General features: G+C 44.2%; 2 protein-coding genes across 2 annotated transcripts in view; both read right to left on the bottom strand.

The window, feature by feature from the left end:
* LOC127051022 (NACHT, LRR and PYD domains-containing protein 3-like) overlaps window positions 1-12,228 on the bottom strand; it is an 86,431-nt gene that overhangs the window by 61,588 nt on the left and 12,615 nt on the right. Inside the window, exons 4-7 of the mRNA XM_050952810.1 lie at window positions 9,540-9,629; window positions 7,479-7,652; window positions 3,989-4,159; window positions 3,472-3,642 (exon numbers count right to left, since the gene is read on the bottom strand). Of these exons, the coding sequence (XP_050808767.1) occupies window positions 3,472-3,642; window positions 3,989-4,159; window positions 7,479-7,652; window positions 9,540-9,629 (606 nt within the window). The remainder of the gene's footprint in view (window positions 1-3,471; window positions 3,643-3,988; window positions 4,160-7,478; window positions 7,653-9,539; window positions 9,630-12,228) is intronic.
* The window catches only part of LOC127051008 (NACHT, LRR and PYD domains-containing protein 3-like), a 572,024-nt gene that overhangs the window by 547,255 nt on the left and 12,541 nt on the right, over window positions 1-12,228 (bottom strand). The window lies entirely within an intron of this gene.

The following is a 12,228-nucleotide window of genomic DNA, read 5'->3' as shown; positions in this document are numbered from 1 at the left end:
AGCTAAGGGTTAATGTCTCTTTCACCTGAAGCACCTGACCAGAGGACCAATCAGGAAACCGGATTTTTTCAACTCTGGGTGGAGGGAAGTTTGTGTCTGAGTCTTTTGTCTGTCTGCCTGCTTTCTCTGAGCTTTGGAGAAGTAGTTACTACTTTCTAGTCTTCTGTTTCTAAGTGTAAGGACAAAGAGATCAGATAGTAAGTTATATGGTTTCTTTTCTTTGGTATTTGCATAAATATAAGTGCTGGAGTGCTTTAATTTGTATTCTTTTTGAATAAGGCTGTTTATTCAATATTCTTTTAAGCAATCAACCCTGTATTTTATCACCTTAATACAGAGAGACCATTTGTATGTATTTTTCTTTCTTTTTTTTATAAAGCTTTCTTTTAAGACCTGTTGGAGTTTTTCTTTACTGGGAAATTTCAGGGAAATTGAGTCTGTACTCACCAGGGAATTGGTGGGAGGAAGAAATCAGGGGGGAAATCTGTGTGTTGGATTTGCTAGCCTGATTTTGCATTCCCTCTGGGAGAAAAGGAAAGTACTTTTGTTTCCAGAACTGGGAACAGAGAGGGGGAGTCACTCTGTGTAGTTTCACAGAGCTTGTGTCTGTGTATCTCTCCAGGAGCACCTGGAGGGGGGAAGGGAAAAAGGATTATTTCCCTTTGTTGTGAGACTCAAGGGATTTGGGTCTTGGGGTCCCCAGGGAAGGTTTTTCAGGGGGACCAGAGTGCCCCAAAACACTCTAATTTTTTGGGTGGTGGCAGCAAGTACCAGGTCCAAGCTGGTAACTAAGCTTGGAGGTTTTCATGCTAACCCCCATATTTTGGAAGCTAAGGTCCAAATCTGGGACTAAGGTTATGACAGTACCTTGTGCATGAGCAGTACAGGCAGAAAGGCATACAGAAGATGGTGTCCCCACAGGATGAAGAATGCGTCAACGCTGGAGCCTGGGCTGTGATTCTGGAAGGAGCAGAACGGCTGGCACTTCCTGTTGCATCGCATGGTGAATAAACCTATCTGGGGAAAGCCCCACCTCTAGAAGATTGAATTGCAACCTCTAGGCAAAGGGACCATTTGTGGCCATGAAATGAGCTGCTGAGGAGGTCTGCCAGCTTGTTCTATTGCCCCAGTGAGGTATGATGCATGCAGGTGTATTGAATGTTCTATACAGAAGTCTCACAACATGAGGGCTTCTCGGCAAAGGGGAGAGAAGAGTGCATCCCCTGTTTGTTGATATAGAACACTGCAGTCTGTCATGACTGATACACAATGATCTATTAAGTGTGTTCAAAAAGCCTCGCATGCTAGGTGTACCACTCTTAACTCACTGACATTTATGTGGAGAGTGAGATCTGCCTGAGACCAGAGACCTTGAGTCCTCTGGTCTCCCAGATGAGCTCCCCATCCCAACTCTGATGCATCCATCACTAGCAACAGAGATGGTCATGAAGCAGTGAAGGGAACCCCTGGATAAACTTCCTGAGGGCGCGTCCACCACAGTAGAGAATCAAGGACTGGGCAAGACAAGGTTGCAATTCTGTGGCGATAGACTCCCAAATAAAGTTTTCCATGGGGAGCTGAAACTCAGAAAGGGCAGATGGGATGATCAAAGAAAATGTTTCAAAGACACCCTTAGCAGAATCTGACCTTTTGTGGCATAAATATTGACAACTTTGAAGACATAGCCAAGGACAGACCTGAATAAAGAGCTACTATCAATAATGGTTGTGAACACTTTGAGGAAGACAGATGAGAAAAACATATTGAAAAAAGTGGCCAAGTGTCACAGAAAGTCTTCCACGGGAGCCTGCACATTCCTGTGTGATATCTGTTTGTGATCTTGCTCCTCACAGATCAGGCTAACATGAGAACGCGTAATGCTGTGACATCATCAGGTATGACAGACAGCCATAAATGTGTTTCCAATAGATTTAGCAACAATTGGTTTGTTTGGTGATAGAAAGGAAATAACACTGCTACTGTGTGCAGTACACAATGGGAGAGGTTAACCCAATTGCAGCCTTGTATTATTTGATGAATGTTTTGAAACCCAAATAAATTTAGTTTTTTAAAAAAATGTATTGTAAAGATTTCACTAGTCAAAAATTGACCACAAGTCTACAAATTGGCTGTTTAGAAAAAGTTTCCCCACTCCCAATACTCCAAAAAATATATGCTCACCTTTTTGCTAGAAAATTCCCCTCAAAAAACAAAAACAATTTTGGTTTTCAGCAGAAAGTTTTTGGGTTTTGTCGAAAGACTGATAATTTGAGAGGAAAGTAGATATTTTATGTGCAAATTTTCATTTAGGTCTAAACTCGATTTTCCATCAAATAAATTTTTGACAAATAACGCCCGTCATTGCAGCATATTGAAAAATAACATTTCCATCCTTTGAGAAATGCCACTATTCTGACATTTGTTTATATCCCAAATTGCAGAGGTCAAAATATTGAAGCTTTTCACATACAAAACATTCAGAAAAAAATTGATTTGAGAATGTTGAAAAGTGTTGGTCGTACATTTTTCATCTAAATGAAACATCAACATTACTGCATCAAAACATACTGTGTCAGCTCAGGTTGACATTAGTGAATGTGTCTGCCAGAGCTGCTGCTGTCTCTCTTGGGATCCCTCTGCCTCCCTTCTCCACACTGGCTTGAGCACTGTGACCTGACTGTCTACCAATATGCACCACATTCCTGTGATTGAGCTCTGCAGTGCAGACCCATCATGGGGGACATATACTGGCAGGGGAATGCAGCCCATATGTGAGAATAGGGGTGATGAGGGAACCAAACTACAATTCCCAAGGGGCACTGTGGCAATTCAGACAGACACAATGATTAATGTTGACCTGACCTGAAATGAAATGTTTTGATTTTATTTTCCTGACAACAACAACAAAAAAGCCAAAAGACTTCACAAAAATCAACTTTTTCCCATAGAAAATTTCAATTAAGAGGAAACCAAATTTTCTATCAAAAATATATCAGTGGGAAATTCCAGACCAGCTCTACTAACTGCTGTATGAACACTTGGGGAGACACTGTCCTGAAAATCTTACATCTCACGAGAAACAGACACAGGGGAGAATTCTCCCTCCTTCTACAGTAACAGCACCAAACAGGGCAGCATTGTGCCAGTCACAGGCTGCTTTGTGCAACCCCATGTGCAGGAGGTGGGAGGAGGCAGGTTGCCTAAGTTACACTGTCAGCTGTTTCAGGCCCTGATCCGCCTGGAACCAGAATGGCACAAAGGTGGCTTAAAGCTACTTTGTCCCCCTCCCCTGGGTTGCACTTATGTGTGCAGCACCTCCTGGAGACACAGAACACACTCCCACCCTCAGCCCATACAGATCAGCCCAATTCACCTCATCGGGCCATGCAGGCCACACCTGTCTCTAGGTGACTGGAAGCCCAGTACACACTGTGATGGATTCTTTTGATGCAGAAACCAGAAGTCACTTACTCGAGCTTCTGTAACTGGCAGTTTGGATGTTTCAGTCCTTCACACAGAAGCTTCACTCCTGAATAACTCAGCTTATTACTGCTCAGGTTCAACTCTCTCAGGGACTGGTTTGTGCTGAGCAGAGAGGAGAGAGCTCCACAACAAGCATCAGTCAGATGGCAATCCCAGACCCTACAGAGATGAAGATGTGCACAGTGAACAGACAGTGGAGTGACCAGATGTCCTGATTTTATAGGGACAGTCCCAATATTTGAGGCTTTCTCCTGCAGAAAATGGGTTTTCATATGGCTGTTATGAAAATTTGTGTACAACCATAAGATTGAATGTACAAAACTCACATTTACCTGCCCAACTGTCTGTGCACACAATTTAGTGATTGTATATCCAGTTGCTCCTACAAATGCAGGTTATTTCATAAGTGAAAATAGGACATCACAATATTAGTAGAAAATTAGAGTCCACTTTTGCAAAGGCTGTTCTAACAAGGAAAGTATCAAGGAACCCAGCAATTACTTACACTAATTTTTGCAGTTTACATCTGGGATGTTTCAGTCCTTCACACAGAACTTTAATTCCTGAATCTCCCAGTTTATTCCCACTCAGCTCCAGCTCAGTCAGGGACTGATTTGTACTGAGGGCAGCAGCGAGATCGCCACAGCAAGCAGCTGTGAGACGGCACTGCCACAACCTGCAAAGGGAACAGAGAGAACAATAACCATCTCCTTTCATAAAGGGGTCAGTATTCACTTCACTTAGTGCAGGGACACTTCCTTCTTTCTGGTAACTTGGTAGTTTCCGTGTCTATAAAGCCTGTATACATGTCATCCAATGCATTTTAATTATTAAAATTAAATACATGATGAATTCCTGACTCAGATTGTATTTGTACACAATGCAAGAAGATTTTTGGAATATTTCAGATAGTGTCCCACAAAAATACTGAAATTAGGTAATCATCTGATAATGTGACATTCACATTCTGTGCACATATTCCCACCTGCCAAGCTGTGATTGGCTGCTTTGGACATTGAATGTCCAATTGGGCATGTCTTGTGGAGTGGTCTCCCTTTTGACCTTGGATAGATCAGAAGAGTGTGCAGAATGGAAAGACAAAATCTCCTGTGGAAAGGAAGTTTCAGACTATTCAACCTCTGCCACAAGAAACAATATGGAAAATAGGCACTTTAATGCTTAGCATGACACCCTGCAAAGAATTAACTGGGAGCATCAGGTATTTCAACTTGCAATCAAATTCTAAACATCTGTCAATAATGTTACACAATGCACAACCCAGCAGAGGTCACAGACAGGGAAGATTCATATTGTGCTGTACAGTGGCCATGGTTAACAAGCTAAGTTCTTCTCTAACAGCTTTGGTCAGCTCATTAGACTATTGGAGTGCATGACCAGTTCCCCTTCAGGTTTCCCGTTTATACCCAGTGTGACTGGTTCGGTCACAGAGACCCCCTTGAGACGGTCATTTGATGCACTGGGGTAACACTGAAAACAACCCTCCTGCCAGAACAGGCGCCCCTCCACTCCTGTCTTGCTGAGTCAGACACTCCAGCACAGATCCAGAGGTTGGGCCACACACCCCTGCAGTTCACAGAAACTAAGATTCAGCCCAGGGGCTTCTCAGTTAACAGGAACTTTCCCAGCGCCCAGTGTTCAGCCTTTCTGGGAGCCTAAACCCCAAATAAATATGTATTACTCTGTATAAAGCTTATACAGGGGAAATTCATAAAATGTCCGCCCTCTATATCACTAATAGATATGCACAGCTGTTTTCCCGCCCCCCAAGTATCAATTACTTTCTCTGAGCTTATTAATAAACAAAAGTGATTTTATTAAGTATAAAAAGTAGGACTTAAATGATTTCAAGTAACAGACAGAACAAAGTAAGTCACTAAACAAAATAAAACATAATACGCAAGGCTAAGCTGATTATACTAAAAGAAATCAGTTACAAATGTTAGCTTCTCACTTAAGTTGTTACTTAGGTTAAATCCTTCTCAAACCAGATCCTTTCTCGGACCCGGGTCCAACCTGTTCTCACCCACCCCTGTGGTTACAGTCCTTTTGTTTCCAGGTGCTTGCAGGTATCTCTGTGGGGTGGGGAGGCCATCTCTTAAGCCAGCTGAAGACTCCTATTGTTTGCTTCCCCCACTTTAAATAGAACTTCCCTAAGGTGGGAAACATTTGTTTGAAATCCCTCCCCTCTCTGGAAAAGTACCAGCTTCAAGATGGATTTCATTATCAGGTGATGTGGTCACATGTCACTGTAAGACCCCCTAGTCTCCATTCTTTCTTGGTTGGCCCACAGGTACACAGGAAGGTTTTCAAGTAAACAGAGCCATTTACAGTTTATTGATTCTGAAGCACCCTTAATGGCTTCCACTTAATATGTTTACATCAGTGATACAAGTTTATATCTTATTCTCCTAACTCCAGATATAGAAATAATACATGCAAACAAATAGGATGAAATACTCAGTAGATTATAAGCTTTCTAACAATATGTTACAAGACACCTTTTGCATAAAGCATATTCCAGTTACATCATATTCCCATTTATAAGCATATTATCATAAAGCATATGAAGTGCAACATCACACCCGGGATCCCTGATTCACTGTCTTATTTTTAAATGAAAACATTTTCAGTTGATTTTTAAAAAATAAACACAAAGCCATTGCATTTGAAACTAACAAAGTTTTAATGATTCTGAAATTTTCACAATGTTTCTTTCAGGTTTTTTGACCAGTTCCACTGCCAACCTTGCACCCACAGCCTGGGTCGAAGAGGGAAGGGGGCTCGACCCTGATTAGCAGCATCACTAGCACCCCTGACCCAGCTGAGGGCTATGACAAGGGTAGGTGAGATATAAGTGTAAGTCTCAGTTGTAAAACACCTCAGCTGGGCCAGGATGACTAGAGATGATGAGTAAACAGAAGAGAAGAGAGAATAAGAACTGGTCAGTCCTCTTCTTTCTACACTAACAAATCTCATTGTCATGTAGAATCCCTCACACAACGGGCCAGAAATTAGCACCATTTTCACTGCATATAAAATTGGATGTGAATTTTTAGTAAAGCTTTTCCCATCTCCTTCCCAACCAGAATTAGCTGGGACAAGGAGCAGCTGACTAGGGAGTTACTTTGTTCACAAGCATGGATTTATTTAGGATAGAGGAGCCAGAGCACGCTGGTTTGGGGAGGGAAAGAAACCTGACAAGGGTGGGAGGAGAGAAGTAGGTTAGGAAATGGGGTAGATCGAAGGAATGGGGGTGAGCAGCAAGCAGCAGATTTTAGGCTTGGTCTATATGCAGATTTTGTCCTGGTGTAACTATGTCACATGGAGGAGTGTGATTTTCTTGTCAGAATCATTATCTTAGTACAACACCTAGTGTGATCACCGTTACACGGGAATAAGTTATACTGGTATCAAGCACATTTACACCTGTATGACTGTGTCCACCTGGGAGATGTGTCTGTCTTGGTAAAGTGGAGAGTAAGCTGGGGACTAGCAGGGAGAGGGAGGAGGCAGGTCACACTGGATTTTAAGGAAGGGTTACAAGGCATCTGAGTTTGTGGTTATGGGATTCAATGAGAATGGAGTAGTCGAGCTGCTTGGCTAAGATGGTGTCAGAACTGAAGGAAGTCAGCACGGTGGCTGGACTCCCACCACTGATGCTCAGTGAAGGATCCATCAACACCACTTCCTGCCCTGCATGTGTTAACACATCCTTCTCCTCCTTGAGTTTGCAAGACTGGATGGATCTCAGCATATGGTATTTATTACTGATTAATAAATATTTGCATTGCAGTAACATGTAGAGGCTTCAACCAGGTCTAGGCCCAGTGTCCCAGGTGCTGTACAAAAATATGACAGTCTCTGCCTCAAAGAGCTAACTGTCTGAAAGATGGGACATGGCAGGTGGGTGAAACAACACACAGAGATTAGTGAAAAAGTCATATACTAACAAAATACAACGCTGGGTTACTTACAGCAGTATCTGCAGTTTACAGTGTGGATGTTTCAGTCCCTCACTCAGATGTTTCAGTCCTGAGTCTCCCAGTGTGTTAGCACTCAGATCCAGCTTTTCCAGGGACCAGTTTGTAAAGAGCATCTTAGGGGAGAGGTGCTCGGGGAAAGCAGATGAGAGTTTGCAGCTGGACAAGCTGAAGGGAAGAAATGGACAGATCTAAGGTACCTCTGCACTGTAGGAAACAGTTACTAACCATGAATGGTGGGTGAATCCTTCATTCGGAGAGGTTAGCCCCCTGCCCCACCTGAGGCTCACCCCTACCCCACCCCTGCTGAAGCCAGAGTATCCCCAAGCCTCTCATTGAGGCTTGAGACACACACCCTGGGTCCCGAGCCACCTGCCAGCTCCTGGCCACTGGCCAACCTGGCCCTCAAGCTCTGGGCCACTGGCCCGAGCCAAGCCCCCACTGGCTTTGGGGAAGAGGCGGAGCAAGGACAGTGCCTCAGAGCAGAGCATGGGTGGGGCCATGGCCTGGGTTTGGGGAGATTTAGCCTCCCGTGGCCTATTATATCTGCCGTCCATGTTACTAACGGTTCTGTAATGGTTGTTCTTCAAGGTGTATTGCACATGCCCTTTCCACTTTAGAAACATCTGCAGGTCCAGTGCACTGTTGTCAGAGATTTTTCCATCAGCACATCACTGCTACATCAGGAGGTTTTCAGACTGTGCGGCACAGCCTGCTGAGGAGGCATGACCAGGTTATCAGAGGGTGCAAGGTCTTTATTGGTGCTGGACAGAGCCCCATGTTTAAAAAGAAAATGGGCAGGGTGGCAGTACCATTCAGGTTTGGTCTGGTCCCATCTTAAATTTGAGTGAGTGGTGTTGTGACCTGGCACAGATGGTAGCAGCACCACTCACTCAAGTTTAGCCCGGCCAACCCCTATCATCACTGGGCCAAACCTGAGTGGTGCTGTGACCCCATGCACCAGATCACAAGGATTGCAGCACGGAACTGAGCACAGCCCTACAGCCACAGAAGCTGCTGTAGGGCAGTCTCCATCTCCAGCCCTGTGGCCCTAGGTCAGGGCCTTATCACGCTCACCAGGAACAGGGGCTCCGAGAGGGGTGCACATGTGATGTGAATCTCTGAAGGGGAGCACAGCAAATATAAGTTTAGGAACCTCTGGGCTATGAGATGCTATGTTCTCCTGTCATGGCTATGCTCGCTGCCCTGCTGTTCTCCCAGTCTCTGAGGGTATGTCTGTGCCAGAGGTGGAGGTGTAAAGTTCATATTGGGAAGATGTCCATGGCCAACTTTCATTGAGCTAGTGTGCTAAACATAGCAGTGTAGCCATGGCACAGGAGATGGGCTGGGCTAGCTATCCAACTCGCTGCGCCATTAACTCTCAGTAAGGAGAATCCGTAATTAAGAACTGTAGTGTTCATAGTAGCTGCACAGAGCCATAGTTTAGACAGGTCACCAGGGAGCCATACATGAGAAGCATAAAAGCTGTCAGCTAGCAGGAAATGAAGGTCACTTGGTCACTTACCCTAGTGTCCCAAGTCTCTGCACATTCAACAATCACCCCACTGTCTCCATAAGACAATTTAAGGAAGAGAACGGAGGACTTTTGTTCACTGAGGGGCAAATCCAGCACCTTTCCCAATGGCCACAGAGCAACCCTTTGTTCCTCTGTACAGGGGCAGGCTGAGTGTGTGAGATGCTGTGCAGAGGGTGGGTCTCTCTCTCACCATTAGCATTAAGCTGAATTACGCTCCATGAAGAAACTCCACAGCCACTCCCTGCTCTGGCTGAGGAGCATTCCACCACCTTGTGCATCAGCCCAGCACCTGGCCTACTTTTTGGGTGGGGGCAGAGAAGAGGCTTTGACACATGGTTAGTTTAGTTGTTTTGTGTCAAATACAGTTTGAGTCTTTAGATGTTTACTATGATTTGCAGCTCAGAGATACACTTCAAAAGGAATACAGAGTAATACCAGACAATGGGTAGAAATCCATTGCTGCCCAACTCCTGCATAGCAGCAGTAACAAAATGGCTGTAAGAGAGAAATTTGCTTACGATATTGTCTTTAGCCTACAGTTAGGATCCTTCAGTCCTTTTAACAATGAGTATGCAGTTGAAGTTCTCTGATCTTTAATCCCTGGGTTCCTAGAAGAGAGAATGGAAGTTTTAAACATAATTTCTGAAAGACAGATTTCCTGAAGATGATGGGGTAGGTTTATTCCACAGCAGACATTTATTATCCTCTTTAAAAAGAAAACAAAGAGAAGCACCTGAAGACATCGCAGTCCATTGTTCTGATGTCACATTAGCTATTCATTCCTAACAACCATGTAACCCACACTAGCCCTGTGTAACATTTGTCCCCCTCCAGTGGCTGGGCCATGTAAAAGAGGGTTATGGGTGAGCTGCTGCTTTCAGTGAAAATCCTTCTTCACTTTTTCAGTTTGGCATGGGAGAAGGAATATATCCCAGAAAAATGGAAAAGAGGTTCTTAATCAAACTCCCTTAAAAAGAAGATCTGAGTGATTGTAACAACTGGCACAAGATTACACTGCTTTCAGTCCCAGGGACAGTTTTCTGTGTAATCATCCTAAATCAGAACTAACGAAAAGTGTGAATTTGAAGTAGATTAGTTAAAACACATTTAATTCTTATGTGGACACTGTTACTCAGAATTAAAATGGCTTTTGGAAGTGAATTAAACTAAATAAAATTAAGGCCACTTTAATTCTGCATAACAGTATCCACACAGGGATTTAATATAGTTTAACCAGTCCACTTAAAATCTATATCTTTCGTTAATTCAAATTAACTTTCCTGGATGTCCTCATGTAGACAAGCCTTTAAAAGCCTTAGATAGTAGTCTTAGACAACAACAAACTGTTTTTTGCCCAGGTAGCACTTGTGTAGACCATAGAACAAAGTAATAAATGGCAGCTGGCAGTAGTCTTGAATTGTGTGTGTTTCCAAAAGGCATTTGACAGTCTAGTTAGGGTAGCAGAGAAAATCATTCAAATTATTATGTAAGCAGAATCTGAATGAGGACTTCGGGGGCTGATCTCGTTTGCATGGACACACCCACCCTGCCTAGGTGCTGAGCATGATGGGACTGCTTGCCCAAATAGTCACTTGTGGCTGCTGTGGGTTCCCCAGTCCCTTTGTTTTGGGGGCAGGAGTAATAAAGTGTTGTTATCCTGGTTGTGTGAATCAAGGACAGCAGAACTGTACTTGGCATTTCCCGATTGAGGGACTCACTAGGCAGGGAACATGGGTTCCAAAGCCCAGTGAGTTAAGAAAGGGTGGGGACAGGTACTTGTACCTGGTGGTGCGGCCTTTGCCTAAGGGCCCCAGACACCATTTAACCCTTCCTCTCTCCATTGTGTGATAAGAGAGCTAATTTAAACTCAATTGAGAGTCTTGTTACACACTGCAGAACTGTAACCACTGACACCTAGGTCTATGTATTAGACCTGCTTTGGGACAGTGTCTGTGATGCAAGAGACTGCCCAGTGTGCACCAGCAGTGAGGTTCCCTCACTAACAGCTGAAATCACTGACAGCTGTGGTAAGTGGGGGGTCCTGAAGACATCTTGGTAAGTGGCCAGCCAGTGGAGAGACGCAGGCAGCTGGTGGAGAGGGCTGGAGCAGAGCCCCGCAGAGAGGCATGGCAATTGGCTGTTGGGGCAGTGAGTGAGTGCCTGAAAAGCGGAGCTTGTGAGGTGCCTTTTTACCCTGCCTTCTGCTCAGGCTAGGAGGTGGTCTCTGTGGATGCATCTCTGAACTCTGGGTCCGTACTGTCCACGGACAGCAACTGTGAGTGGGGTACAGAAAAGGGACACGTACATTAACAGGACTTTTGGGTTGCTGGGTTTAAGGACCCAAGGGGAAAAGGACACTGCCCAGCTTAGTTGGTGGTGGGTCTTTTGCTCACAGTTTATGTTCATAAACCGGTTTGTGGTGTTTTCCCCAAATTAACGTTGCATTATTTCCCTCCTTTTATTAAAAGTTTTTGCTACACTCAGACTCGGTGCTTGTGAGAGGGGAAGTATTGCCTCTTAGAGGTACCCAGTGGGGTGGGGTGTAATTGCCCTGGGTCAGGGTTTCAGCTGGTTTTGCATTGTATTGTTGAAAAGGAAGGCCCAGATACTGAACCTGGCCCTTGTTGCTGCCAACTCTGACTGGCAGAAGGGTTACAATTATAAACCAAGAGTTAGCAGACTGGTTTAATGTTAATTCTGGTGTCAGGCAAGGTTGTATCTTGTGCCTCATCTTGTTTGGAGTTGCTATTGACTTTGACAGACTGTCAGTATGGTAATGGGCATTGTGTGGCTAGATGGGGAGTTTGGAGACCTAGATTTTGCAGATGACATTTTTCTTATAAATAAATGAGTTGAAGATATGCAGTGAAAGACAGATGGTCTTGCAAATTCTGCCAAGCAAGTAGGTCTTATTATTAATCAATTAAAGACAGATGCAGTCAAAATTAACTTATGTACCAATAATTTTATCTATTTGAAAGATAAAGCTTTGAAAAACTTAATAAATTAACATATCTGGGCAATTAACAGATCAGGCTAATGTGAGAACAGGTAATGCTGTGACATCGTCAGGTATGACAGACAGCCATAAATGTGTTTCCAATAGATTTAGCTAGGTGGGAGGTGGGGATGCATTGTGGGCCCTCTGCCTTCCTCTCCCCCAGAGCTAGGGGGTGGTAGAACAACCCTGCACACTGCCCAGGTGGC

Source organism: Gopherus flavomarginatus, chromosome 5, assembly GCF_025201925.1.
Source record: "Gopherus flavomarginatus isolate rGopFla2 chromosome 5, rGopFla2.mat.asm, whole genome shotgun sequence".
Taxonomy (NCBI): domain Eukaryota; kingdom Metazoa; phylum Chordata; order Testudines; family Testudinidae; genus Gopherus; species Gopherus flavomarginatus.
The sequence above is the reverse complement of the archived record's forward strand: the minus strand, read 5'-3'. Positions and strand labels throughout refer to the sequence as shown.